The sequence below is a fragment of the Drosophila mojavensis genome, unplaced genomic scaffold (assembly GCF_018153725.1).
Source record: "Drosophila mojavensis isolate 15081-1352.22 unplaced genomic scaffold, ASM1815372v1 contig_136, whole genome shotgun sequence".
NCBI classification, from domain to species: domain Eukaryota; kingdom Metazoa; phylum Arthropoda; class Insecta; order Diptera; family Drosophilidae; genus Drosophila; species Drosophila mojavensis.
The window spans coordinates 11,404,490-11,432,199 of record NW_025318667.1 but is presented as its reverse complement, the minus strand read 5'-3'; the positions used below and the strand labels follow the sequence as shown (position 1 = coordinate 11,432,199).

Here is a 27,710-nt window from a genome sequence, read left to right as displayed (position 1 = left end):
GCAGTAGTATATCGATATAATCGATAAATCGTAAATGCTGACATTTCTTGCAGCAAAAACATGTAACTATGCGTTGCTTATTGACGTATCCCATATATATGTATTCATATATACATACATGCATACACACCATACATACATACACACCATACATACATACACATATTTTCAATTCGACTCAGGACTCGCGCTGAGTTCACTCGATTCGCCTTTGGGTGCAATGAAAAATGCGTTGATCGATGATCGATTCTAATTTGATTCAATTTAATTTCATTTAATTTGAGTTTTAATTTCTCTGAACTACATTTTACATTTTGGACACATTTTAATAATTACAAAAAAATAATAATAATAATAATAATAATATTATTTACTTTAATACTAATTTTGTGCAAAAAAAAAAAAAAAAAAAGATTTCGTTTTCTTTTCGTTTTTGCTTAAATAATAAAAAGCCTTGATTTGTTCTTCCTCCTCCTCTTCCGCCCTTGCCACGCCTGCGTCTGGTGCATTTGCAATCGATTCGAAAACTAAATTAAATCACATTTAGCATATTTTTGTTTTTGTTTTTTCTCTCTTTTATGTGTAACTTTTGCTTAAATTTACTTTTTTGCTTTTTCTTTTTCGATTCCTTTTTTTTTTTTTTTTTGAATAATTTAATATTTACATGATGTCAAAAAAAAAAAAATTAAATTTATTAATAATATTTTTATGTGTATTTGTTAGATGAATGTATTTTTTTTTTATTATTTTGTCTTTTTTTGTTTTTAATTTTTTTTTTAGTTGTTGCGTTTCTTAGGTATATGAAAAAAATTTGTTATCGAGTTAAATATATCGATATACATATGTATATATATAGATTTAATTAAATTATTTAGATTTATGCTTAGAAAATTAACATTGCCGTCTGCTCCTGCTCCTCCTCCTGCTGCTCAATAAATATTTCTCGCTCTCGCTCTCCCTCTCCTTCTCCTTCTCCCTTTTTCGCTTTCTCTCTCGCCGTTTCTCGCTTTAGAACAAGACATCGATGTACATATTTCATCTGCTGCCGCCCTCGATGCCACCTGCCCCGCCCACCGCGCCGCCGCCGCCGCCACCGCCGCTCAGGTGCTCCTGCTTGACCTTGAGCAGCAGCTGCTGATGCGCCAGCGTCTGCGCCTCGTCCTCGTCGTCGCAGATGTCGATTTCGCCATCGGCGTCCGCATCCCCATCGACATCCGCATCGTTGTCAGCCTCCGCATCCACATCCGCATCGACATCCGCGTCGCAGTCCTTCTCCATGTCCTCGTCCTCGTCGATCTCCTCGTCCGGCTCCGACTCGGCCACAGCAACGGCAGCAACAGCAGCAGCGGCCGCCGCATTGCGAGCGTTCGCGGCAGCAGCAACGGCCGCAGCAGCAGCCGCCGCCACAGCCGCCTCGGCATAGCCAGCGGTGCCATGGTGGTGCATATGCATCGCATGCTGCACCACCGCCGCCTGCTGCTGCTGCTGCTGCTGCTCAGCCAGCTGCTGCTGCTGTTGCTGCTGTTGCTGCTGCTGCTGTTGCTGCTGCTGTTGCTGCTGCTGCTGCTGCAGCTGCTGCAGATGGTGCAGATGCTGCTGCTGGTTGTATGGGTGGTGCTGCTGCCCAGTGGCTGCTGCGGCGGCCGCTGCCGCCTGCCCATGGTGATGATGGTGATGGTGCATGCCCGCGTGCATTGCTGCTGCGGCGGCGGCAGCGGCTGCCGCATCGCCGTGGTGCTGGTGGGCCGCGGCGGCGGCCGCTGCAGCCGCGTTCGCCGCTGCGATGTGGGCGTGTGCGTGGGCATGGGCGTGCGCATGGGCAGCGGCCGCATGGGCGTGGGCATGGGCGTGCTTCGACTGCTTGTTGCCGCCCGCTGACGGCGGCGGCGGCGCATCGAACAGCAGACGCGATATCGAGAAGCTGGAGATGGGCGAGTTGTGGGTGCTGCCCGCCGAGTAGGAGGTGTTCGTATCATCCGAGGTGGGCGTCTCCCTGTCGCTCTCGTCGCTCTTCAGCAGCTCGGCGGCCTCCAGCGACTTCTTGTGCATGCCCAGCAGCCAGGGCGCCACGGACTCGTCCTCCTTGGCCGACTTGATGATTGTCTCCGGCAGCGGCAGCGAGTGCCTCACCATCGCCCCGTACAGCCCATACTCGGCCATCTTTGTGCTGTGGCCCCAGCACTTCTCGGTCTTGCGCCACTTGGCCCGACGGTTCTGGTACCACACCTGCAATAACCAGAGAGAGAAGAGCAAAGAGAATTTATTAGCAAGCGGATTCTCCAGTGTGTGAAAGAGATGCAAGACTATAGCTTGAAACATACGAGATTTATCGAGTTGATTTAGGTATGAGCTAGGTTAAGAGCCACGGCTGAGAATGGATTTTAAGTTAATGCGTCAATCAGTCAATCAATCGATCAATTATTTGGTTTGTCTGATAAAGACTTTCAGTCAGTTAATCAGTCTGTCAATGAACTAGCTAGTCAATTAGTCAATCCATCAGTCAATCGGTCAATCATGCATCAATCAGTGTGAGTTAATCAATTAGCTAGTCAATCACTGTCAATCAATCAGTCATGTATTTAATTTGCTAGTCATTTAGCTCGTCAATTACATACAGTTTGTCAATCAATTCAGTCGGTCAACCACATAGTAGCTCAATCACAGTCAGTCAACCAGTCATCCAAACAATTAGGCCGTTTAACAGTTACGCATAGTCAACTCATCCATCTAGCAGCATATCAATCACAGTCAGCCAATCAATTGATTATGAAGTCAGTCAATCAGTGAGTACTTCAATCTTTCAGCCAGTCAATCAATCTATTAATCAGTCAGTAACAAGTGTCGATGCTCAGCTCAAATCATAAGTCAATAAGCTGTTTAATCAGTCATTACCTAACCACAAGGCATTTCAATCACAGTCAATCAGTAGAGAGTAGTTCATCAATCACATTGAAACAGTTAAGTAGTCAACCAATTAAAGTCACTTAAGCAATCTTGTAGAACATCAATCAGAGTCCCTCAATCAATTGTTCTGGTAGTCTATCAATCACAGTCAGTCAATCAGTCAATTAGTCAGTCTATGGCAAATCAATAATAACCATTAGAGCAGTTCAGTCCGTTGGTTACCTATCCAACTTTGACTCAATCAATCAGTCAGTCTGTCCTTCAATCATTCCCAGCCAATCCTTTCTGGGATTAGCCCAACTCTTAGCCAAACAAATAGCAAAAATTTCATTAGCGCAAATGCGATAATTAAGCATAAATAGCAAGAGCTAAGCCGCTCTCACAAATGCTGATATATATGTATATACTTTATATATACACACACACACACACACACACACATACATACAATGAGGCACTCAACTACAACTCGCTCGCTCGCTGACTAAAGTGCAGCAAAGCAGCCAAAACTAATTAAATTAAATGTAACAACAACTAGAACAACATCTATTAGCTCTCAAGGGCTGCCAGGGGAGGCGGCTGGGTAGTTAGAGGGGTAGGGGGCAGGGGGCGTGGCAGTGTCTATTTTGTTGTTTGTTTGCGCGCAACTGTAACGAGGCCTCCAGCCTGAGTCTGAGCCGCTGCCACTTGTCACGCAGCAGCTCGCTCAGCCCTCGCTGGGGCGTGGCACCAGCAGTAACACGCGCTGATTTTATTCACTCTGCTCCTGCTGCTGCTGCTGCTCCTGCTCAAGTACTTATTAGTGCCACGAAATGTTGCAAGCAGCTTTGCTTTCGTTTTGCTTTGCTGCTGTTAAACGGTCAATTTTCAATTTTCACAGACAACTTGTAAAGTGGGCGTGTGTGTGTGTGTATGTGTGAGCTGTGTGTGTGTGTGCCCCTTGGGACAACTTAATCTTCTGTTGTGAAATGTTCAAGCTTTCCCAGGGTAGATAGCAACGCTCTAACTCTTGTACACACTCTCTCTCTCTCTCTCTCCATCCCCCTCCAGCCCCCTCTCTCTGTCTGTGTCCTGCTGCAATTCTCTGTGGACCATAAAAATAGAAGTCGACGGCGGTCGCATTAAATCCGCCTGCCACGCGGCTCGCTGTCTAACCAAAAGCGAGGGTATTCCTATTTCAATTGCTACAGTTGTTGTTGTTGCTGTTGTTGTTGTTGTTGTTGCTGTTGGTGTGATGTCAACATTTGCATTTACAGTTGTTTAGCCGTGTTTGCCGGCTGCACTTGAGAGTTCGGGCAGCAGCGACAAACATGGCAAATTAAATCTGCTTGAGTTGACAACACTTAACACCAAACCGAACCCAAACTGAGCCCAGCCAACCAACCCCACCGCCCGCCGCCCTCTGCCTGTGGGCGGGGTGGAACTCAATCAGTGTGGCTAATGCGTTGATAAATGTCTTTTTAAAATGCGCCTAGTTCGTGCAACTTGTTTTTGTGTTGCCACAATGTAAAAAAAAGGAGAACTGGGCGGGGGGCGGGGTTGGTCGATTGGTAATGATATAATGCGTTTGGGATTGGGACAAATGCTAACAAGTGCGGCAAGCTTTTTATTTAATCATCTGTTAGTTTTGCCATGCAATGAGATACCCTGTAAAGGGCGCAGCTGGGGTCGCTTGAAATGAAACTGGGCAGGGGCAAAGGAAATGAATGGAAATGAGCTTTACTTAAACTATTCTATTTACTGATTGAATTAATTGTATTAAACTATTTGTAATATCCTGTAATTTATGCACATGTATATATGCATATGCATACTTCAAGAGAGTTTCACACACTTTTTGTGCAATTATAGCCTACATATATATTTCGAATCTTGTCTATAAACATATTTCACATATTCGAAGCAATTACGCAGTATCTGTTAGTCGCGCTAACTGAGAGGGACAACAAATAAGGGAATGCAAATAGCCATTTGTGTAATGCTTTTGTTTCACAGCCATAACCTCCTTTGTTTAAATGTTAATTACATAATTATGCATAATCATTTTTAGCACACACTATTTCGCGCAGTGTATGTGCGAGAGGGTGTGTATTAACAGCTCATTAAAAACGCAGCGAAAATGCAAAAATTACGGGACGGACAGTGTAAAGTGTATAATTAATGTGCAAACGCGGCTGAGCACTGCAAATTATGCAAAAAATCTACAACAACAGCAGAAATAGGAGCAAAAAATAAAAAGAAAAGAAAATACAAAAATTATAATGAAATGTAAAACATTTGTAACACTTTTGATTGGAAAGGGGCGACAGCATTTGGTTATGGAAAGCCAGCAGCAGCAGCAGCCAAATGAAGGGAAAGCCAATGCAAATGTGAAATGAGAGAGCGAGCTTTGCTCTCTTATCGATCACAACAGATCGATAACTGCTTGAACAGCTCTTTTCTTAATCAATAGAGCTACAAGAAGTGCGTGCTTCTCAGTGTGCGTGTGTGTGTGTGTGTATTAGAGTAGGCGAAATTGTTGGTGCTTGAGCGATTTGTTTTGAGAGTTGCCTCATTGTGCCTCAGCTGGGCAATTGCAACAGGCGGTTGAGTGCATGGCTGAATGCAATTTGCGGCTTTAATGCATTTGCAATTTGTTTGCATTGTTGTATTTTTTTTTTTTTTTTTTTTTTGGTTTTGGTTTTAATGTTTTTCATACGCTTCTGCTAAAGTGTACTTAAAACTGTGGACGAGAGCGTGTTGAAATTAGCAAAAAGAAACAATGAGCCAGCCAGTCAGCTAGCCAACCAGCCAGCAACGGCACAAATGGAGCAGTCGAACGGAACTGAGTCACTGAGCCTGAGAGCCAATTGCAGAGTATGTGTGCGTGTGTGTGTGTGTGTGTGTGAAACAATGATGTGGTGTCATGCATCTGCCATCCTTGTCGTGCCATCCATTTCGTACACACACGCTGACACTAGGCGAGTGAGCAGGCGACGAGCGAGGCGCAGCCGAACTGAGCGCTGCACCCGACAAAGTGGCTAATCGACGCTGCAAAGCTCATTAGCGGCAGTTAGCTAAAAACATTCTCGCCACTATTGTCGCCTGTCAGTTTCGTTCACTTTTGACAGCGCGCAAATTTCGTTAATTCCCGTTACACACAGGCAGAGGCCAGCCGGCCATTGCCGAAACGTGGGCCAGACAGAGAGAGGCTGAGTGCGAGAGAGCAATGAGAGAGGCGAGAGATTGCATGCGGGCGAGCGAGAAAGCATGCTTCGCTCGGCCATGCTTCTTGCTTTTTTACAGCTATGTGCAAAAATAAGCTGACAGCGACACAGAAAGGCAGAAAAAGAAAACAACAGCAACAGCAACAGCAACAACGAGAACAAGCACAGGGGCGAAAATGCACACACGCATAGTGAGAGTGGCAGCGGAACGCACATACAAAATGGAATGCAATTAAAAACGGCAGGCAAAAAAACAAAAACAATCCACAACGACAACAAGAACGAGAACGAGAACGAACGCCGCGAAAGCGAAGCGAACTTTTAATGGTGGCTTCGATTTGTTGTTGTTGCTGTTGTTGCTGCTGCAGTTGTCTGCATGTATTTGCATGGCTGCCATTGTCGACATTGTGAGCCGCGCCTCCCTCCCGCCTCGCCGTCACAGCAGCCCCTTCAAAATTGCACTCATCGTCAGTCGCATTTCGCATTCGTATCCTTGGCTCTTGTCGTCGTGTCGTCGCGCTGTTGCTAATGATTGCCTCGCCGCTGAGTGCCAAAGACCCAAAAATCCCCTCTCTCTCGCTCTTCCTATCTTTCGGCTCTCTCTCTCCCTCACTCTCCTCGCTCGCACACATTGTGCTTGCAGCGGCAGTCACTCAACAATCTCCCGTTGCCATTCCCGAACGCTTTTTTTTTTCAAGCTGTGCGCAGACTGCGCCATATTTGCACTTAATTGAAGTGCGTATGTGTGTGTGAGTGAGTGTGCATGTGTGTGTGTATGTGCTTCATGTTACTTGCGCGCGTATTACGTATTATTTTTTAAGCCAATTGTGCTTGTTAATTTGATTTGCGCATACAAACACAGGCACACACACACACACACTGACACACACAAAGCAATGCACTCACTCTACAGGCGAAAAAGTGAACGTCAGCCATTTGGCCACTGACTTGTTGGGCTTTCATTTGATGCTTCTGCTGCTGCTGCTGAGTGCTGCATGCGTCCCCCTCCTTCTCCTGCTTTTCCTCTGTCACTTCTTTTATCATTGCCCTGTTCGCCCGCCCAGCCCCCAAGTTTGCCTCGCCCCTTAAGTGGGCCTCACAAGCAGCCGCAGCCGCAGCAGCAGCAACAGCTACCATTACCCCCCCTCTAACTTAACGAAGTCGCCTCGCTTGGCGCCATCTTGCGGCTTATCAAGGGGCCCAAAATGTATGTGGAGAAGGCAGGACGAGCGCGAGAGAGAGGGAGATGGCATGCAACTTTAGATTAGAACTTAAACTAATAAAGAGATTTGTATTATTATTATTATTATCATATTATTATTTATTTCTATTATTTTAATTTTAGTTTTATTTCATTATCATTATTATTATTATTCTTTTTCATTAATATATTTTGGCTATTGAATATGACTTGATATTCTTATAACTGAACCACAATCGAGTAATTTACTTCATAAGTTCTGTAAAGGCTTCTAAATAGAATTAAGATGTGCATATAGAGATTATTTCTGATATGATATGTATGTAGATTATCTTTGTGGGCAAACATGTGTGGATTATCTTTATAGAATCTGCAGTCTGTAATTAAATTCTATTCGAATTGGAATGTAGATTCGTAATACTATATACATTTGAAAGTAAAACTCTTCTGAGAAGAGTGTGCCTTGAGTACTTTTGTATATGGATATGGACAATCTTGAATGGCTCTCCCCCTCTTCCTCTCTCTCCCTATTTACAAACATATGTATATGCATATATACAAGATTCTTAACTGCCTTTCAAGCAACCCTTTTGAAGAGGCTGCCGAGCCGCAATTACTCGCGTTGCAAGCTCATCGCAAGTGTTGCAAAGTGAAAGTGTTGCAAGGAGCCTGAAGTTGTGGGGTTTCTGTTCGTTCGCACTTCGCTCGATCGCTGTCGCATTTTTCCAATTTGCGAATACTTTTGATGCATTTGGAGTGTCGACGGGTGCCGATGGCCACGTTTTCTTACTTCATTTCGAATTGTTCGCGCGAGTGTGTGTGCACTCGTAATTATGTAATCAGTGTGCCTCATTATGTGTCCCGCTCTCTCCCTCTCTCTCTCTCTCTCTCTCTCTCTCTCTCTCTCCTCTCTCTCACTCACGCGCTCGTCTCACTGTTGCCACACTGGCAACAAATCGAAGCAGCAGCTGCCTCTGATTGCTCACAGCCGTGTCTCCGGCCGTAAAATGAATAACAGCACAGAAACCAGAACTAGAACCAGAATTTTACGAGCGCCCATCAAATCGAACGCCATTGGCGCCAATCACACGTGCCACGTGCCGCACTGCAGCTGCAACGTGCTACGTGCTACATGCTACCTGCCCAGCTCTCTCACCTGTATACGATCCTCGGCCAGTCCCGTTTTCATGGACAGCAGCTCCCGTGCACTGACATCCGGATAGTGGGCCTCCTTGAAGGCCTTCTCCAGCTCCTCCAGCTGGCTGCTGGTGAATATGGTGCGTCCGTGTCGTCGCTTGTTCTTCTTCTTGCCGCCGGGTCCGCTGCCGCCGGGGCCGACGAGCACGTCGCCGCCGCCATGGCCAGCGAGCAGGCCATTCGGATTGGCCGCCGCGCCAGCTGCGGCGCCCAGGAAGGCTGCCTCATGCCCGTGATGCACATGACCGTGGCCATGGCCATGCCCATGTACGTGGGCGTGGGCGTGCACATGATGCGCCGCATGAGCGTGATGCGCATGATGAGCGGCCGCTGCGGCAGCGGCATGATGGTGTGCCGCTGCTGCAGCCGCTGCCGCATGCTGATGGGCGGCCAAAGCGGCATGATGATGCGGCTGCTGCTGCTGCTGCTGTTGCTGCTGCTGCTGTTGCTGCTGCTGCTGCTGCTGCAGCGCATTCGATGTGGTGGAGGAGGATGTGGCGCTCGAAGCGGAGCTAGCTATGGCAGCATTGCTGTTGTTGTTGTTGTTGCTGCTGCTGCTGCTATTGTTGTTGTTGTTGCTGCTGCTAGCGCTGCTATTGCCATTCGCCTGGCCATTGCTGTGACCCGCGGACAGCTCGACGGCAGCAACAGCAGCAGCATTCGATTTACTAGGCGACTGCTCATCGCCGCTGGCATTGGCCAAGCTGTTGGCATACTCCTGACCACGTGCGGCCGCTTGTTCTGCAAGAGAAGTGCAAGAGGAAGAAGCAGAAGAGAAGCAAAGAGTTAGCGATAAGTAAGATAGATTGCATGCAGCTAGAAGACATTCCGAACACATGTTTAATCACACAATCGCAATTCACAAGCCACAATAAACACGCCAATGGCAATGGCAATGGCAATGCCAATGCTAATGCCAATGCCAATGCCAATCCCATTTCCTTTAAATGCTTGACAATAGAGCATGTCATACGAGCATACGAGCGCTCATCCTGGCTTCAATAGAAAAATGAAAGAGAAACTATGTGTGTGTGTGTGCGTGTGTGTGTGTGTGTGTGTATCTGGAGACTATTCCTTGGCAGCTAGATTTTTTGCACACGATATGCGACAGCTGGAAAATTGTTCCATGCTCGCTTGCCTCTCATTCAAAGGCGCGCAGATTTTGACAAGTTGCCAGGATTTATTCAAATGTCAGCGAAGGGTTAAGCGCACGTCCTCGTGTCCTTTTGCCTCTCCCTCTCCCGCTCCCCCCTGCTCTAGCTCTCTTGTTGGGCTTCTTAGAAAATGTTGCCACAAAATATTTTCTTTAGCCAGTTTTGTTTTTGGCTTTTCATGCTGCTCAAGGGAAACGCTAAGGGCGCAACTGCAATCGGGTCTAGCGAATCATCAAGATGGTTTCATGTTTTCTCTTTCGCTCCACTCTCACTCCCTCCCTCTCTCTCTCTCTCTCTCTCTCTATCGCTCTATCGCTCTCAATGTGTGTTGTGTTTCGTGTGCGCTTTGTTTTGACAATTAGGGTGTTAGGGTGTTAAGTGGTTTAGCCCTTTTTTCGTCTTTCTTTCGTTTTAGGTCTCAAATTAAACGGGAATCGGCTTAGGCGTGTCGCACGGGGCGTTCTATTGTGATAACATATATACATACATCGACACACACACACATACACATGCTCTCTGGCAATGTTGGTCTCACTTTTCACCATCAGCGAAATTAGTTTCCGGGCCACTCGACTCAATTGCTGGCGACTTATCTCAACTAAACTTTGGCCAACAATTGAAATGATTCTAATAATATCTTAAAGTTCTTAAATTACTAAGCCTTATATAGATATAGATGTAGAAGAGATATCTATTGATTATTAGCTATGGGTCTAGAGACTAGAGACTAGAGACTAGAGACTAGAGACTAGAGACTAGAGACTAGAGACTAGAGACTAGAGACTAGAGACTAGAGACTAGAGACTAGAGACTAGAGACTAGAGACTAGAGACTAGAGACTAGAGACTAGAGACTAGAGACTAGAGACTAGAGACTAGAGACTAGAGACTAGAGACTAGAGACTAGAGACTAGAGACTAGAGACTAGAGACTAGAGACTAGAGACTAGAGACTAGAGACTAGAGACTAGAGACTAGAGACTAGAGACTAGAGACTAGAGACTAGAGACTAGAGACTAGAGACTAGAGACTAGAGACTAGAGACTAGAGACTAGAGACTAGAGACTAGAGACTAGAGACTAGAGACTAGAGACTAGAGACTAGAGACTAGAGACTAGAGACTAGAGACTAAAGACTAGAGACTAGAGACTAGAGACTAGAGACTAGAGACTAGAGACTAGAGACTAGAGACTAGAGACTAGAGACTAGAGACTAGAGACTAGAGACTAGAGACTAGAGACTAGAGACTAGACTCTAGACACTAGACACTAGAGTCTAGAGACTAGAGACTAGAGATTAGAGGCTAAAGACTAGAGAATTTAAGCTTCAGACTTGAGACTTGAGACTAGGACCTAGAACAGTCTAGATCAGTCTAGATGATCACTCATCTCAGCTGTTGGCAATATTCTCTAGCTTGTATAGATTCATAATCTCACTAAACTGTTAGCTATGTAGTTTGGCTTTAAAGGATTATACAGATTTTTCTTCCAGCTGATGTATCTGAGATATAGAGCTAAATCCTGGCAAAGTCTACGTTTTATAAATTCTATATATTATACTAGATATACATATTGGAGTTTTTAGCTCGTATCAGTAGCTCATTTCACTTAAAAACAACTATATCGACTCAATAGCTGCTATATATTATAGCATTCCGAAACAGTTTCAGTAAATATATAGATAGCCAAATTGTAAGCGAAATTTCATTAGGTTCAAGTAGTTCAGCTCAGAAGATCATATATGCAAATATATATATATATATATTCTCCATTAAAGCACAACTTTACTAAAAATATTATAATAAGCTACACAAGGCTTTAAAAAAAATGAGGCAAAAAAAATAAAAAAAATTAAATAAAATAGTTTGTCTAGCGCTCAAGGGGGGCCTCGAGGCTGCGAGAACTTTGCTCAGTTGTAGTCAATGTTGTTGTTGCTGTTGTTGTTGCTTGTTGCTATTGTAGCTGCTGTTGTTGCTGTTGTCAGGCGGCTGTGATTGTTTTTTATTGCCTGGCTACTTTGGCGGGCACAATTAGACACACATCAATTAACAATTAGCTAAACGACAGCTGCCCAATGTCCAGTTGTTGTTGGCCCCGCACACACGCACACACACACACACACACACACACACACACATACTTATAAATAGCTGAGCAATAATAATGCCTCCGCCCACTTGTTGAGCATGGCATGGAGGGTGTGCATGTGTGTCCATGTCTATGTGTGTGTGTGTGTGTGTGTGTGACCAGCACAGACGCGAGACCAGCCTAGTTGAGGAGGGTCTGCTTTGCACGGTTAGCCACTTTGGTCAGCTATCGATGTCGGCTGCTGTTCGCCTTGTTGAGTCTTGTTCGCGACCTGTCCCGTCCGCTCGCTCCCTCCCGCTCGTTCTCTCGCATTCTGCAGCTGTCTCTCTCTCTCTCTCTCTCCCTCTGGGCGACTAATTCAATTTGCTGCTGTTGCTGCTGCTGTTGTTCGGTCTGCCGTTTGCTCAATGAATCGGCGCCATGAGTTGCTTGATTTTCTGTCATGCGATATTTTTTTGCGGTATCCCCTTGCGGCTTTTGCCCCTCTCCCACTCACAATCTATACCTCTCTCTCTTTCTCTTCCTGTGCATTTACTGCTTTGTTGGCTTTCCTTTCACTTCATTTTCATTTCCATTTTCATTTTCCGCCTAAATTAATTTGATATTGAAGTTCGCATCTTTTTCGCTCAACGATTGTAATCTATACCTAGCTGCAGACAGTCCGTCTCCTGCCTCCCTCTCTCTCACTCTCTCTCTCTCTCTCTCTGTGCATTCCTGCCAGTTCGTCCTGTCCAGTTTTGGCCACTTCAGTGGCTCCTTTGTGCGTTAATTAAATGTTCAATTAAGCAATTTTCCTGCTGCCGTAGCTGGCTTTGTTCTACTCGGTTATCGATATCTTTCTCCCTACTTTATGAATTTACATTAACTGCCTGACCCATGGGCGTCTATAATGGGATAATTTGCCAATTTGTTTTGGGGGAGGGGGGAGCGGCAGGATGGAGTGTTGGGGTTGGGGCTGTATGTGTGGCATTCTTAGGAAACTATTTACTCTTAAATTGTATCGATAATTGCTTCCTTAAGTGTCAAGCATAGAGTTGATAGATCTGTTTTACGAGCGAATCCTTGACATCGCATTAATTTAAATGTTTATATGGAAGCTCAAAAATTTCTATGATTACTAAACGTTATATCCAAGTAAATTTCCTATTGCTATCTATAACTATCTAAATCTAGCATATTATCGATTTCGATTAATAATTCATAAAGTGAACAAGATTGATGCAAAGTCTTTTCTTTACTGCTTTAATTGTGTTACTCATTGTAATAAATGCTTGCTATCGATATTTATCGATCAATCAAACTTTGCATTTTGGATGCATACCGATAACAATTTACATACCCTCATCGATACCTACGCAATACACACAATGCTATGCTCAGCCTCATTTCTTATCCGTATATCGATACATATCGATAAATTGATTATGTTATATATATAAATATATATATACAATCTATTGCTCATTTGTTCATATTTCACATTCAAAGATTCTTACCATTCAGTCCAATTGCCTATCGATAATTATCGATATTGGCAATTTTGTATGCTTAGCACTCAATGTATAGAATCTGTCGCTCACTACTCAATTACACTTAAGAGTAGCTAGCTAAGCCAGCACATTCGCTTGTTATTTTGTTATTGGCCTTGCTACTCGCATTTGTCAGTCAGGCGGAAAGCGAGGCCCACACCCCCAGCACACCGTCTGTACACCCCATTGTACAGCCACTTCAGACGGCAGCTTAGCTAAGCTGGCAATGTGCCACAAAGTTGCGCCTAGTTGCGACTCGTTTAGAGATGACGACGACGACGACGACGACGAAATGTAAAATTACCAATAAAGTCAAATTGAAATTGCCAGACATATTAATAAAAGCCACGACCAGAAAGGCGCTGCTTGGCGCTCGCGGGTGGGCGTGGCTGGGGAGGAGTGTTGCGTAGACAACGCGATTTAACAAATGGGCCGCGCGGGTGCCACAAACCCCCCCAAATAAAAGAAAAAGAAACGAAAAAAAGAAAAGAAAAACGTAAACTAGACCAAACTCGACGGGAGGTAGAGTCAGAGCCAAAGCAAGAAAATAAAATAAAAGCGCGAATTTCACTTGGCAATGCTCAGCGAGGATATTTTTGCTTTTAATTTTATATCGCTGAATACCTTGAGGGGGTGGCTAGGGCTGGCTTAGGGAGGCGGGAGGGAGAATGACGGCGAACGGTGCTGCAAAGTGGTAGAAGGAAATTTCTGTTGACAGGAAATACACTCGAAATTGGCAATTTTGCATTTACGTTAATAATACTCGAGCGTATTTACTACTTACATTTAGTAGGGGTAGTGCTAGGGGTTGACGGGAAGAGGTGTGTGTGTGTGTGTGTGCGTGGGCGTTGCCAAGCTGCTATCTAGGCGAAAAATGGGGCCACATTTGTAGCAGCTCCAGCACCAGTTCTTGGCTTGGCGTATTTCTTAGCTAGGCGTGGGCTGCGGGGGTAGGGGCAGTGGCAGGGGCTGTGCTTTCACAAGCATAGCTGAGCCAATATGACGCGCAATTATTTGTAATGGAGACGTAAATAAGTTGAAGAAGCAAAGTGGCAACAACGACAAAGTGGGCAAAGGCAACGGCAACGGCAACGAATTGTGGAGTGGCTGGGGGTTGGGGGGTTGGGGGGTTGTTAGCTTGGCTTGAGATGGGGGATGGGGTTTCTATATATGTAGTCAGTCTGTGCGTCTGGCGGGTGGTTAAGTTTTTTAGTTGTTACTGCTTGGGGGTTGCTTGCGTGTGCGTGCGAGTGGGTGGCTGGCTGTGTGGTTGGGTGGTTCTCTGCTTTTGGGGTTGGCCGGAGACAATTTTCGGGTCTTCGAGCTGGGGCAGGGGCATGGCCGCCCCCCTGCTGTTAGCTCGTTAACTCAATTTGCGCGCTCTCTGTCTGTGTGTGTGTGTGTGCTTTTTCTTGTTTTTTTTTTTTTTTGCGCTTGTAATAAATACGAAAAAGCGGCGGGCGGTTGGAGGTGGGCGTTGGGCTGATATTCCCGTTGTTTTTTCCAAGATGGCGGGCGAACACCGTAAGACTCGGCCAGCAAGAGAGAGAGAGACAGAGAGAGAGAGAGAGGAAAGGGGGCAAGAGACAGCGTTGGGTGAAATGAAATTTGCTTTTTTGGCAACTTTTTGGGGAAGCTGACAGGAAGAAGAAGCAGAAGAAAGAAAAAAAAGTAATACAGAGAGAACTTTTTGCTGCTGGCCATTTGTAAGGGCTAAATTTAAATGGGGGATTATTTTAAGATAGTTGGCAGCTAGACGGTTTTTGTTTTATTTTTGGCAGCGCCCTGACAGGGTTGCCATACTTGTTTAATTTGACATTTTCAACACTTTTCAGGAAGTAAGTTTAGACTGAAATGATATTGTTGCTTGGGGCTGATTCTCTTCTAGTTGAAGAAAAGTTGAAGCTTTCCTTCTAGTAAAAGAAAAGTTAAGGCTTTTCCTATTTACTGGGTTGATATTTTCCCTTGGAGCGGATTTTCTTCTAGTCAAAGAAAAGTTCATTTCCATTTCCAGGTTGTTTTTCAGTTGTCTCTTATGCTTTCGATTAGATAGAGTTGCCATATATTGCAAAATGTTGCATTGTAAGTAAGAAATATGCTTCCGTAAGAAGTTCCAGAGTTGCCAAACTAGCTGAACTTTCACTCATTGGCAGGAAAGAGTACAAGAGAGTATTTGATATGCTTTAAGGTACATACATCATTTGTCTACTCTCTATTAACTTTCAGAGAAATGTTTAGGGTTGTCGCACACTCTTTAGGCTGCACCAGTTTGAAGTGCTGAATGATATAAGTAACTTCCAGACGAAAGACGATGAGCAAGTCCATAGTAAATATTAACAGTTTGATTTGCCTGAGTTGCCATATTTGCATAATATTTATGTCCATTTCTCTCTCTCTCTCTCTCTCTATTTCCCTATCCCCCTCTCTCTCCCATTTGTCCTTCATCTTATCCAATCACTAATTCGCCTAGGAAACAATTGTTTGCATTTCCCCTTAGGGAGACAAGACAATTGATGCAAAGTAGGGTTGCCACACAGCCTCATTAAAACACACCTTCACTCAAACACTCGACACTCGAATGGAGAAAGAAAACAGAACACAATGTGAATCTAGTTAATCATAGTCCCTAAGAAGCAAATATGTATTGTTTAGCTACGTATGAATAGGCAGATGCTGTTCAAAGTCTGTCGCGGCGTTGCCAGACTGCCGCTGGAGCATCCTTTTTGCAGCGATACAAAACAGACAGTTCGGTATAAAATATCATTCGCATGGCATTTGCCAATCCCCATTGTTGCTGCCACTCAGCTAACAACAACAACAACAACAACAACAACAATATAAATGGCAACAATCAGACAACTGTTTGCTGTTGCTGTTGTTGCTGCTGCTGCTGGTTCGTCTTTATGGGGCCGCGAGCTACACTTTTCCTGGGGTTTTGTGTTACGCTTATTTTCCAATTTCACTTTTTGCCATTGTCGTTGTTGTTGCCTTCGTTGTTGTTGTTGTTTGGTTGTTGCCTGCACAAAGATTTTTGCTTGCCATTGATTTTCTGCTGTGCTTAAATTTGCTTACAGCTAACAAACAGCCCCTAGCCCACCCCAGGCCACCCCTCGAGCCCTGCTCGCTCAACCACTTGACCAGGCTTGGCAGCTAGTTGTTGTTGTTGTTGTTGCTATTGCTTTTTGTATTGTATTCGAGTTTTTATGCGCTTTCGTTTTGCTCGCATTTCTTCAACCATTTTGCGATTTGCTTTGCGCCGCTCAGCGACGGCGACGTCGACAGCGACGTCGACTGCGAGGCAGTGAAGCTTAAATGAAATAATTGGGTAGTTAGTGAGCTTTTCTGCCTCTCAATGCGTCCCACCCCCCGTCCGCGCCGCAGCCGTCCCTCTGGGCTCTGCTCGTGCAGCCTAATCTGCGGCTGCCTTTGCTCGTTGTTGTTGCTGCACATTTTTCTTTACTTTTGCATTCTTTTGCCTATTCAATTATTTATTTGCACTCGGGCGCTTGAGGAAGTGGGAGAGAAAGAGACAGAGACAACGAGAGGGAGAGAGAGAGAGAGAGGGAGGGAGAGGGAGAGACGGTGCGTCAGAGCGAGATGGCTGTTGTCGCGGCAGGTGCTTAGCGAGCGCGAAAAAGGAAAAACAATTTTCTCATTTTCCAATTTCCCTTTTATTTTCATTTTTTCTTTATTATAATTAGACTTTATTTCGCTTTCAGTTGTCTCGTTGTCGTTGTTGTTGTTGTTGTTGTTGCGGGGCTGAGTGTGAAGTGGGCGTGGCAGAGCTGAAAAGGCGCCGTGAAGCTGGTGCAAACAATGTGAGCCGCACTTATCGATACAACAGCAGAAAACTGTAGATTTGTAAGTTATCGTTTATCGATTATATTATTATATTGCAGGAAATCGATAGGTTTAGTTATTTAATGAAAAATAGTAGTCGATTAATCAATATATAAGATGTTCTTACTGTTTGGCATGAAAATTGCTTACAAATTGACAAAATAATCATTTATCGATACTTTGATCGATTAATTAGTTTTATTTTCTGTATCAGCATTGAATTTGATCTACGTTTCGATTACTGTCTTAACGATATCATTAGCACAATGATATGGAACAAAAGTTATGGGTCGATAAAACGATTAACGATAGCATTACTTTAGCCAGCATTGAAATGAATAGCAAATGAGCTGCCACGTAATCTATTTGTATCAATAAATGTTCGGCTATTAAACGTACAACGTACGGGCCATTTTCTTCGGCTTTTAGCATTCAGAGCCAGGAATCACAAACCAGGCCAAAAATTCTCTGTATTTGTTGCTTGTGTAAAATTCATTTGGCCATAAAACTGCTTGCCCATCCCCTTTGGCAATTCGTTGAAAAAACAACAAACGTGATCCCCATTCAAACGGGGCAACTAACTTGCAACATAGCAATAGAGAGATAGAGAGAGAGAGAGAGAGAGAGAGAGGAAAGAGGGCGAGGCTGAATGGAGTGGAGTGAGTTAAGCAAGCAACAACCCTTTTGTGGTCTTTGTCCACTTTGGGGGCGCGCAACGTTTTACAACACTGCAAATGGTGGCACGGAAATAGCGGTAAATATAAAAATACACAAACACACACACACAGTTTAATGTGTCAGCTGTGACTGTATGTGTGTGTGTGTGTGTGTGTGTGTGCTCAAATATTTATTAACCCATCAACACATGCGGAAGTTTTTCGGCCGTTTCGTTTCGCATAACATTCAGAGCCAAGGCCCAGTTACCAGTTAACAGTTACATGCTCAGACCCAGTTACGCCCCCCGCCCCTTTTTTGCACACTGCATGTGTGTGCTTGGTGGTAACAAATTCGTGTAGCGTTGCAAATTGCTGTCAACAGGGAAATTAATAAAAAGTCAAACGCTTTTTAAAAGGCAACGCCTCGCCTTTGCCCAGGACTCGAGCTCGACTCGCTGCCTCTTCGACTCGACTCGACTCCACTCGACTCGTTGCTCTGCAGCACGCTGCTCTCGCCAGTTACTCGGCCGCACAAATAAAATAATGTTCCCAAAAATAGATTAACTTGTTTAATATTCAATTTGCGCACGCAACACGCTGCAAGTCCCGGCGAGTCCCTGCCTCGTCCTCACCCGGACTCGGGCCAGCCACTCGAAGCACAAGATTTTGGTGACTCGATTATCATACGCCAAATTAGTCGTGGTAATTGCGAAAATAAGAACTTGCGGTAGATGCGTGGTTAATGCGTGATTAATGCGTGATTAAGACTCAAAAGTCATTTTCCTTACGACTTTTACTTCATATTTAATATATGGAGTTAAGCTCATGGAAATAGTAGTAAAAGGAAAGGAAGAGGGAAACTTAGCATGAAATAACATTTAAGGTAAAGATGAAAATTGCGGACATATCAGTTTACTTTCGATGGAAATTTATTTGTTTTTTACCATTTTTGAGCCATTCTCTCTCACGTTTATTGAAATCGTAGTGCTGCTTGTACGAAATTTGATCTATGTTACTAGATTACATACTACTCACATTTTTATCCACTACATACTACTATGTATCTACTACATATGTAAATAGCTGATGTATATATGTACATATGTAATACTAATATATATATATAGTTAAATATATAGGTGTTTGCTCTTCGTGGGCATTCCCTAGAGAAGTATTCAATACTGTTCGCATATTATCTATCATCTAACACTTTTAGCATTGCTGTGAATATAGGGAGTGAATTATCTGAATACATTTGAGTACATTTCATTTCAAAGCATTGACAAACGCATTTAATTGTTTTTAAGAATCTTTTCTATAAAATTGTCCAGCACTTTTTTTGCTTTCTGATCTGAATACTTTCAATTCATTGAACATTCTCATCTATCGAAGCTCTCAAATTTCTTCCCACTTTACATGTCGAGTCTGTAGCTGCTTTCGATTCATTTGAATATATTCACTCATTCGCATCATTTCAAAAAGTTTCATCAATCCCCTTGCCTATGAGTCTATATTCATTTCAGTTTAATATTCACATCTGATTCACTTTAATGATTCATATTTGTTGACATCTCTCCCCTTGCCTATGCCGTGCCTAGAGCTCTTCTCTATTCATTTCAGTGCTCTGCTCTTACTCACATTCGATTCACTTCAATGATTCATATTTGTTGTTTGTCAGCTAACTGCTCTCGATTCATTTGAATATATTCACTCATACGCTTCATTTCTAACATATTCATGTCTCCCCTTGCCTATGAGTCGATATTCATATTCATTCAATTCACTCGAATGATTCATATGTGTTGCTTTTCAGCTTAGTTTTTCCTTTGCCTTCATATTGATTCAGCTCTTGAAGCAAGTGTAACTTGTTCAGTGCCTTCTTCTATTTGCGCTTCGTCTCCTCCGCTTCGACTGCATTAATTGCCCTCATTTTTCGCTGGGATGCAAAAAGTGGCGAAAACTCGTTTCGGCCAGGTCTTTCGCCTTCTTTCGCCGTCTTCGCTGTTGCAGTTAGCCTGTTGCATCAAGTGGCGCCCATTGGCGATGCGAGGCAATGCCAAAGCGCAGCTTGGACTCAAGTTTGGGCACTTTCCCAAAAAGCCCGGCACTCGTGGAGCTGCAGCTCTGGGATCAGGGCTCTAAGACTGTTTGCTACAAGGCTTTTAAATGCAAATCATGCAGAAATCATCTCGAGGCTTTCATCGAGTCTGGGCCGTCGAGGCTTAGGCTTAGGCTTGGGAACAAAGCCACTTAGAGAGAGCCGAGCCGAGCCAAGCCGAGTTGAGTCGAGTCGAGTCGAGCCTAGCCTGGCCTAGGCCAACGAGTTGCCAGCGCGAGCTGTTTACACGCTCCGCAACGAGCAGCACTGGGCACTGAGCACTGAGTGCTTCCTAGAAAAAAATGACGACGACGAATCTGCAGCTGAAGTGGCTGCAACCTTTGGCTGATCATGCAGCGCTGCCGGCAGCGAGGCAGGCAATTGTTGGGTAAAAGTCTGAAACGTAGTCGCACTCGAGGACGCTTGCCACTTGTTGTCATCAATTTGTTTCGGGCTCTTTCTTTCGCTCTCTGGCCTCTGCCTCTGCCTCGGCCACTGCTCCTCCCGATGCCCAATTCCAATTTCAATTCCAATTGCCACAGCCGAGGCAACTGCAACTGTTTATGCAGCAGTTGAGTTCCCCGGTTTCGGGGAAATTCTCTTCGCTTCATTTTTTTTTTTTTTTTTTGTGTGCCTCATTCTCATTTTTCCCGAGTTTGTTTACGTTTCGGTTGTTTGCTTTGGTCCGGTTTTTCATGAAAACTGAACTTGCAGTTTTCCAATTAAAAACAAATTATTATCAAAATACCAAATGTTGCCTCTTAACCTCGGTCTCTCGTTCTCTCTCTTTCTTTCTGTATTACTCTCTCTCTCTCTCTCTCTGTCTCTAGTTTGGGCAACTCATTGTCACATAATTAACACTTGATATAGCAATTTTCTATACCAATTTTCCCAACAAATGTGCGAAAAACTATCGAATTACCTTTCTCCAAGCTGGCAGGAAATGCGCACTAGTTTCTAATATACTCTACTCTCTCCCTCTCTCTCTCTCTCTCTCCCGCTCTCTCTCTCTCACTGTGTGTTTCGGAAGTGCGGCTGGACGATAATATCACAAATATCTCCGCCCTTTTACCACCCGATGCTTATCGCAACATTTTCATTTAAGATTTTTGAGGTTTTCCTTTCAGTATTTTCCCAATTTTCTTTTCTTTTTTTCTTTTTGCAAAATTGGTGCGATTGATTTTTTGTGCGGTTCGCTTTTGTGTTGTTTTTTTTTTTTTTTTTATGTTGTGAACACGCGTGGCAGATGCTAAAACATAATTGCAAAAGGACAAAAAGAGGAGAAGCAAAAGGTAAGAAATCTGAAGAGTGTAGCAAAAGGCAAAGATAGAGAGATTGAGAACAAGATATTTCATAAGTACAACAAGATTTTCTTAATTTAATAATTTTATTAATTAAGCTAATGGAGATTTTGCCAAAAGTGGGTGAGTGCTATGAAAAAAAGAGTTTATATGTAGTCGAAAAAAATAAATAAAAAATGAATAGCTATAATAGAGAGTTGAATATATGATTGATATATATATTGAAAGATGGGCAGATATATGGATAGAGAGATAAGAGATATATAGGTGGATAGAAAAGTGCTAAGGAGTAGAAAGGATATATATAAAATATATAAATAGATGGTAAATAGACAGATAGGATCGATAGGTGTATGGATAGAGAGATAGGAGATATAGTAAAAGTAGTAAGAATATATATATAATATATAAATGGATGGTAAATAGTTGGATTTATAGATAGAGAGAAAGAACGATAGATAGATATGGATAGATGGAGGGAATGTATGAGTGGATGAAAAGCTCGACAAATAGATAGGCGAAAGGTAGCTAGATAAATGGATAGATAGGTAGATGATTGATGATTTATGGACTTATAAATATACAGATTGATAAGTAAACAGATTATTTGATCTCAATTAGAATATGCATTGCATGAATTAGGGAATTATAGATCTATTTGTAGAGATTTCTATAGTTAGGCCGATAAATAGATGTATAAGTCATTTATTCGTTTAATTGAACAAACGATTAGAAAGGCCAGAGCACATGTTTAGGCGCTTCTAATTGTATACTATATATACATATATACAGTCATACACATATGCATAAATATATATATATCTACATTTATATACACTACATTTGCGATCGGGAAAAAAGCCCAATTACAGAACCAATTAGGGCGCAATTATGGGCCATTAAGCCAAATCCACTTACAATTTAAGCCTGAAAAAGAAAAAAGAAACTGACTCAGGCAAAACAAAGACCAACAACAGCAGCAACAACAGCAACAACAACAATGACAACGACAACGAGTCGAGTGTGTTAGCCAGTTAGCCATTGCCTATTGCCCTTTTTTTTTCGTTCGTTTTCTTCTTTTTTTTTTTTTTTTGTATACTTTTTCTCAAGCTGTTTGTCGTCTTGGCCAAGCACAAATGTGTGAAAAATAGTTGCGGCCATTACATAAACAGCAGCAGTGGCAGCGGCAGCTGCTGACAGCGATCCTCAGGTGAAGAGGCCAAGGTGCCCAGGCACAAGTGTGAAGGAAAGCAGAAAAGAACAACATTGACGCAGCAAAGGACACACGCAGGCTACACACACAGAGAGAGAGAGTGAGAGAGAGAGAGACAGCTACAGGATATATATATAGATATAGATATAGTTGTTGTAGGGGTCTCGCACTGGCATGACTTTCAAGTAAATATTTATTAAAATAAGCAGAAGCAGAAGAAAAACGACAACAGCTGCTGCTGCTGCTACTCCTGCTGCTGCTGCTACTGCTGCTGCTGCTGCTGCTACTGCTGCTGCTGCTGCTACTCCTGCTGCTGCTGCTGCTGCAAAGTATGCTCCATATTGTGCCGCTGGCATCGAGCTGCGTCCTGCTCAATGGCCACTCAAATTAAGGATAACAACGTGACAGACAGCAGCGAGCAGCCAGCAGTCAGTTGAAAGTGGAAAGTAGAAAGTGGAAAGTGGCAATTTTACAGTTAAAGGATATGCCAAAGCCACAGCTCCTTTGGCTGCCTTTAGATGCGGCCTGCTGCTGCTGCTGCTGCTGCCGCTGCTGCGGCTTGCCACTCGACTCGATTTATTTTGTACACAACTAGCGGCTGCTCCTGCTCCTGCTCCTGCTGCTGCTCCTACTCCTGCTGCTGCCCATTGTGCCAGCCATAGAAATAGGACAAGACTTTTGCCTTTTTTTTTTGCTTACTCCGTCTCCTGCATCTTCTGCTTCTTGCAGCTCAGCTTGGCTCGCAGCGTTGGCAACACAACTACACTGAGCGAAACTGTGTTGTGCAAACACTGAAAATGTGACCCGAGAGCAAATAGCTGTAGCAGCAGGCGCTGCAAGCCAACTGCGGAAAGGTCAACAACAACAACAGCATCGAGGGAAGCAGCAAAACAGTTGTAAAGTGTGAAAACTTAACAAATTAAATGTGCCTCGATGTGTGTGTGTGTGTGTGTTTGTGTGTGTGTGAGGTAGCTGCGGTCAAAGGCAATTCAAATAAATGAGTGTGCAAGTATATAGAAGTGTGCGTGAGTGTGAGTGTGTGTGTGGGCGTGAGCAAATAAACTAACAAATGATATGGCCCAAAAAAAAAGGTGAACTTTATAAAATTGAATAGCAAATTAGATAGAAATAGAGAATGACGGCAAAGATAGCCCAAAATTAAAGTTAACAACCCATGAGAACGGGTGTGAGAATTTGAGGGAGAGGGGGAGAGAGGAAGAGACTAACTGTTTATAATAGAGATACTAAACACGTAATTGTAGAGGTAGCGAGGGAGAAAGAGAGAGAGAGATAGCTATAAGTGAAAAGGGCTACGAATCGCGCAGGGAGAATGTTAAGCTTGCCTTAGTCTGAGCTATTCTGGTATTAATTATAATGATTATGAATAAAAATAATTCATAACAATAATAACTATAAAATATATTAATAATACAGTGTTATAGGTTTAATGATTTAAATTAAAATTTCTTATATTTATTTTATTTTGTTATAGAGCGAGCATAATTTCATTTCTTGGCTAACAAAATGGGCTATTATTTTCAGGATTCAATATGAGGCTAATGCATTGCATTTGCAATAATGAGGTTACCTTAATAGATTTCAATTTTCAATTCAAAATTTTCAATTCATTTTTATGCATATTTTTACTTGCATCTATAAAATAAATGTATTTGTTATAAAATTTATACTATTCACTATACAGAAGAAATTGACTGCATAAGAAGATAATTTTCTTGTAATTGACAAACAAATTTATTATTTTAATATATAATATATTCGCAACTTTTAATTACCAAGTAAATGCATATTATTTGAAGCTTTAGTCAACAATCTGTCATCTAGCAATTATCTAGTATTTTAAAGATATATCAAAATAGTTTTTAAGAAAAATAAAATACTTAAAGCCGTTTATTATTAAAAGATTAACTGTATTACAATTATTTGCTTTTAATAAAATTTCAATAGATAAAAAAACATTTCTGTTTTAAGTTAAGGCAGAGTAAAAAATTTTTGGCTATCCTCCATTTGCATTATTATATATAAAATATATTTCCCCAAGCAAGAAATAAATGAAATAAGAAAACTAAAAAATATATCATTTTATATAACATATAAATGAATATATATTATAAATCTGCTATACCTTAAGACGGTGGAAAAAATAAATACAAATGAATAATGATCCTAAAGTGTCTTTGACTCAAAAATATGTAAGTCTCCAAGGGTTTTAGAAAATTATATTCTAAGAAAAACCGTTAGCTCTCTACTGACGAAAATAATGAAATTCATTATTTGAATTATATATCTATTGATCTATCTATCCATATTTCTTTCTAATATCAAACAATAATAACATTATTCCTATAATAATATCAGTCTATCAAAATAGACATAATGTGATTATAAATTTGCATACAAAGAAATAAATAAATGTAAATAGCAATAAACCTAGCAAAAACTCTGTGACACGCAATAAAAAATGCATGCTAAATATTTAATAAGCGCTTCAATTACTTTTTTTTACACATTTATCAAATAACATTTTTGCATGCCTTTTTCTTTGGAAAAAATGCGTACTGGAAGCTTTATTGGTAAACAATTGGATAGTTGCATTTGATTCCAATTGGAATGTAATTGAGCTTGCATAATTATGCACTTAATTAGCTCTGCACACACACAAATACACACACACGCATACATTGGCAGCGCGTTTATCGATTGAAGTGCAAGATTTCACACTTCTCCTGATGAGCCACTCAACACGTGTGTGTGTGTGTGTGTGTGTGTGTGTGTGACTGTTTGTCGGTGTGTTATTAATAAGCTTCTGCCTTAACCCTAACTGCCTACCGCATAGCACCTGAACCAACAGCCCCCTTTCCCCGCACCCGCCCTGCACCGTGCCGTGTTTAATTTGTCGTTTTATTGTTTTAATTTTGCCTGCCCAGCGAGGCGAACAAACGCGGTCTGGCAACCCCTTTTTTTCGCTGTGGCGAATTCAAGCTTATTAGTTGCGCCTAAAGACAAAAAGAGAGTGTCCCGTTCAGTTGGTTGCTTTCGTTGTGTTCGTTCACGCTCCCTCAACCGTTCCCTCTCCCTCTCGCACTTGCCTAAAACAAAGCTTTTTGTTCTTCGTTCTTCTTCTTGTGGTGCTTTCATTTCAATTAGCTCGAGTGTAGGACTGACTCTCTGTCACTTATAACTAACTGCAACTGCCACTGTTGCCCTCTCGCTCACTCGTTCAGTCACTTACCTGCAAACTGGGCGCCGAAATGCTGCTGAAAGTGTCCGCGAAATTCGTGATGCGTGCTGAAGCCGGGCGGCAGGAAGCCGCGCAGATAGGCGGCCGCTGCCAACGTCGTCATGTGATGGTGATGGGCGGCAGCTGCATTAGCCGGATCGGCGGCAGCGGCATAGCCGGCGGCTGCATAGAAATTCGCCGGATTGAATACGGGCAGTTGGCAGTGGGCGGCAGCGGCGGCGGCGGCAGCTGCAGCGGCCGCTGATAAACGCGTCACATCTGGCGAAATGGATCGCGAATCTCGCGAGGGCTGCTCCAGCGGTTGGCCGCTGCTCACGGCTGACTGTTGCGGCGTGTTGGCGTTCCGCGGTGGGGGCGTGGCGGCTGGCGAGAGGGGCGCCTCAATGGCGCTGGGCGTGGCAGCGGCAGCTGCCTGCGATGATTGTTGTGGTTGGTGCTGCTGCTGTTGTTGCTGTTGCTGCTGTTGTTGCTGCTGCTGTTGTTGTTGCTGCTGTTGCTGCTGGTAGGCACCGACGCCGACACCGACACCGACGCCCAGGCCGAGGATCTCCTGTATGGCAAAGGGGGTTCGCAATTTGGTCGCTTGCATTTTGCCGTCGGTAAAAAGTTTTGCTCTGTTTACGGTTTATTGCACTTGTTCAGCTAACGGCTTACGGTTAACGGTTAACATAACTCACTCGCATCGACAAACACCAAAAAAAATATGACAGCATACACACATGCACGCGCGCAAGCACACACACTTTCACACACACGACATGTGCGGCGACAAAAAAACGACAAAAAAATATAATAAGCACACACTGAATGCGCGAAGATGTTCAAAATGTTTCCAATCCAATACAATCCAATTCGATTCGAGCTCGAAAAGTAGTTAGCTCGTGCGTGCGTGTGTATGGGAAACTTAACTGTTCTTTTCTTTGGGATAACACAAGTCGCGACAACACACACAAGAACAACAACGCCAGAGCAGCAGAGAGCTTTGCTTAGATGGCTGTGGTACGCGAATGCGAATGTGAATGTGAATGTGTGCGTTTAACTGGACGTGGACGTCGTCGTTGTCTGTCGCCTGTGTCTTGTTGTTCTGGTTGTGTGTGGGCGCTGACCGTTTGCGTTCGGCGTGCACAACGTACGAAAACGAACTGAAACCAAAGCGCGCGCTGCACGCGAGCAAAAGCGTCACGTCAACGTCAACGGCGCTGTCGCTGCCGCTGCCAGCGCCAGCTGCGACGTCAACGCCAACGCACGTTGAACAACACACACGCCTTTGCGTACTTCTTGTTTTGCCGTCGCTCAGGGTAGCTTCAATTGCTTCGTCGCTGCTTGCCAAGTGTCGACTGAGGGTGTCGCTGGCTGAATGCTGCGAGTGCTGCTGCCTCTGCTGTCGTTTGCTACGCCATCTTTGCGCGAAAACGAGATGGCAGCATAGTTACTGCGATAGCTGTTTCACTCACGCCTGCACCGAGGCATGCAGCCGTTCCAATTGTAGGGGTAATGCGAGCAGCACAAACGCTTGCTATCTCGCACACACTCACTCATGTCGCCGCTTGCTATCGCGCTCTAGCCTGGAAGCGTGCACACGTACACTGTTCATACTATACGTGTGAGCCGAGCGTGTGCGTGTGTGTGTGTGTGTGTGTGTTAATTATGCGACGATTGCGCGGCCTTTGCTAAATGAAATTTTAGTTTGTTTTGCGCCGCCAATTTGGCGGGCCGCACTGCACCGGCCTCCATGCGTGTGTGTCTGTCTGTGTGTGTGTGTGACAATGCGTGCCTGCGTGTGCCTGTCTTTTTACGTGATTTTATTTACTTTTTTTTGGAATTTTTGTTTCTGTTTATAATATTGGCCGACTTGCAGTACGGACGGTCACTTGTGCGCCATTGCTTAGCAGTCACTGTTCACAAAATTATTTAAACAATTCGCAGTCGGCGATTTGGCCGGCCGATTGTTTATGCAATTCGATGCACGATAAATGCCGCCCCATCGAATTGCTGGCATTTCTGTTTATCTGTTTATCTAACGGCGAAATGTGACTGCTTGAGTGATCAAACGATCTTTAACCAGGT

General features: G+C 43.5%; 1 protein-coding gene across 1 annotated transcript; it reads right to left on the bottom strand.

Annotated features, from left to right (window-relative positions):
• Positions 1 to 856: 856 nt before the first annotated feature.
• Positions 857 to 26,974, bottom strand: LOC6585232 (homeobox protein vnd). The gene is made up of 3 exons (XM_032732657.2): positions 25,635 to 26,974; positions 8,468 to 9,249; positions 857 to 2,226 (listed from the first exon to the last, which is right to left on the bottom strand). Exons 1-3 carry the CDS (start codon positions 26,230 to 26,232, stop codon positions 1,036 to 1,038), a joined length of 2,571 nt encoding a protein of 856 aa, XP_032588548.2. The 5' UTR covers positions 26,233 to 26,974; the 3' UTR covers positions 857 to 1,035.
• Between the last annotated feature and the right edge of the window lie 736 nt (positions 26,975 to 27,710).

Bases quoted from the DNA above. Each gene is read 5' to 3' on its own strand.
- LOC6585232 (XM_032732657.2), bottom strand. From the start codon at position 26,232: ATGCAAGCGACCAAATTGCGAACCCCCTTTGCCATACAGGAGATCCTC. The intron at 9,250-25,634 runs GTAAGTGACTGA...CTTCTCTTGCAG, and splicing joins TTTCGGCGCCCAGTTTGCAG to AACAAGCGGCCGCACGTGGT. The intron at 2,227-8,467 runs GTGAGAGAGCTG...TGGTTATTGCAG, and splicing joins TGGCCGAGGATCGTATACAG to GTGTGGTACCAGAACCGTCG.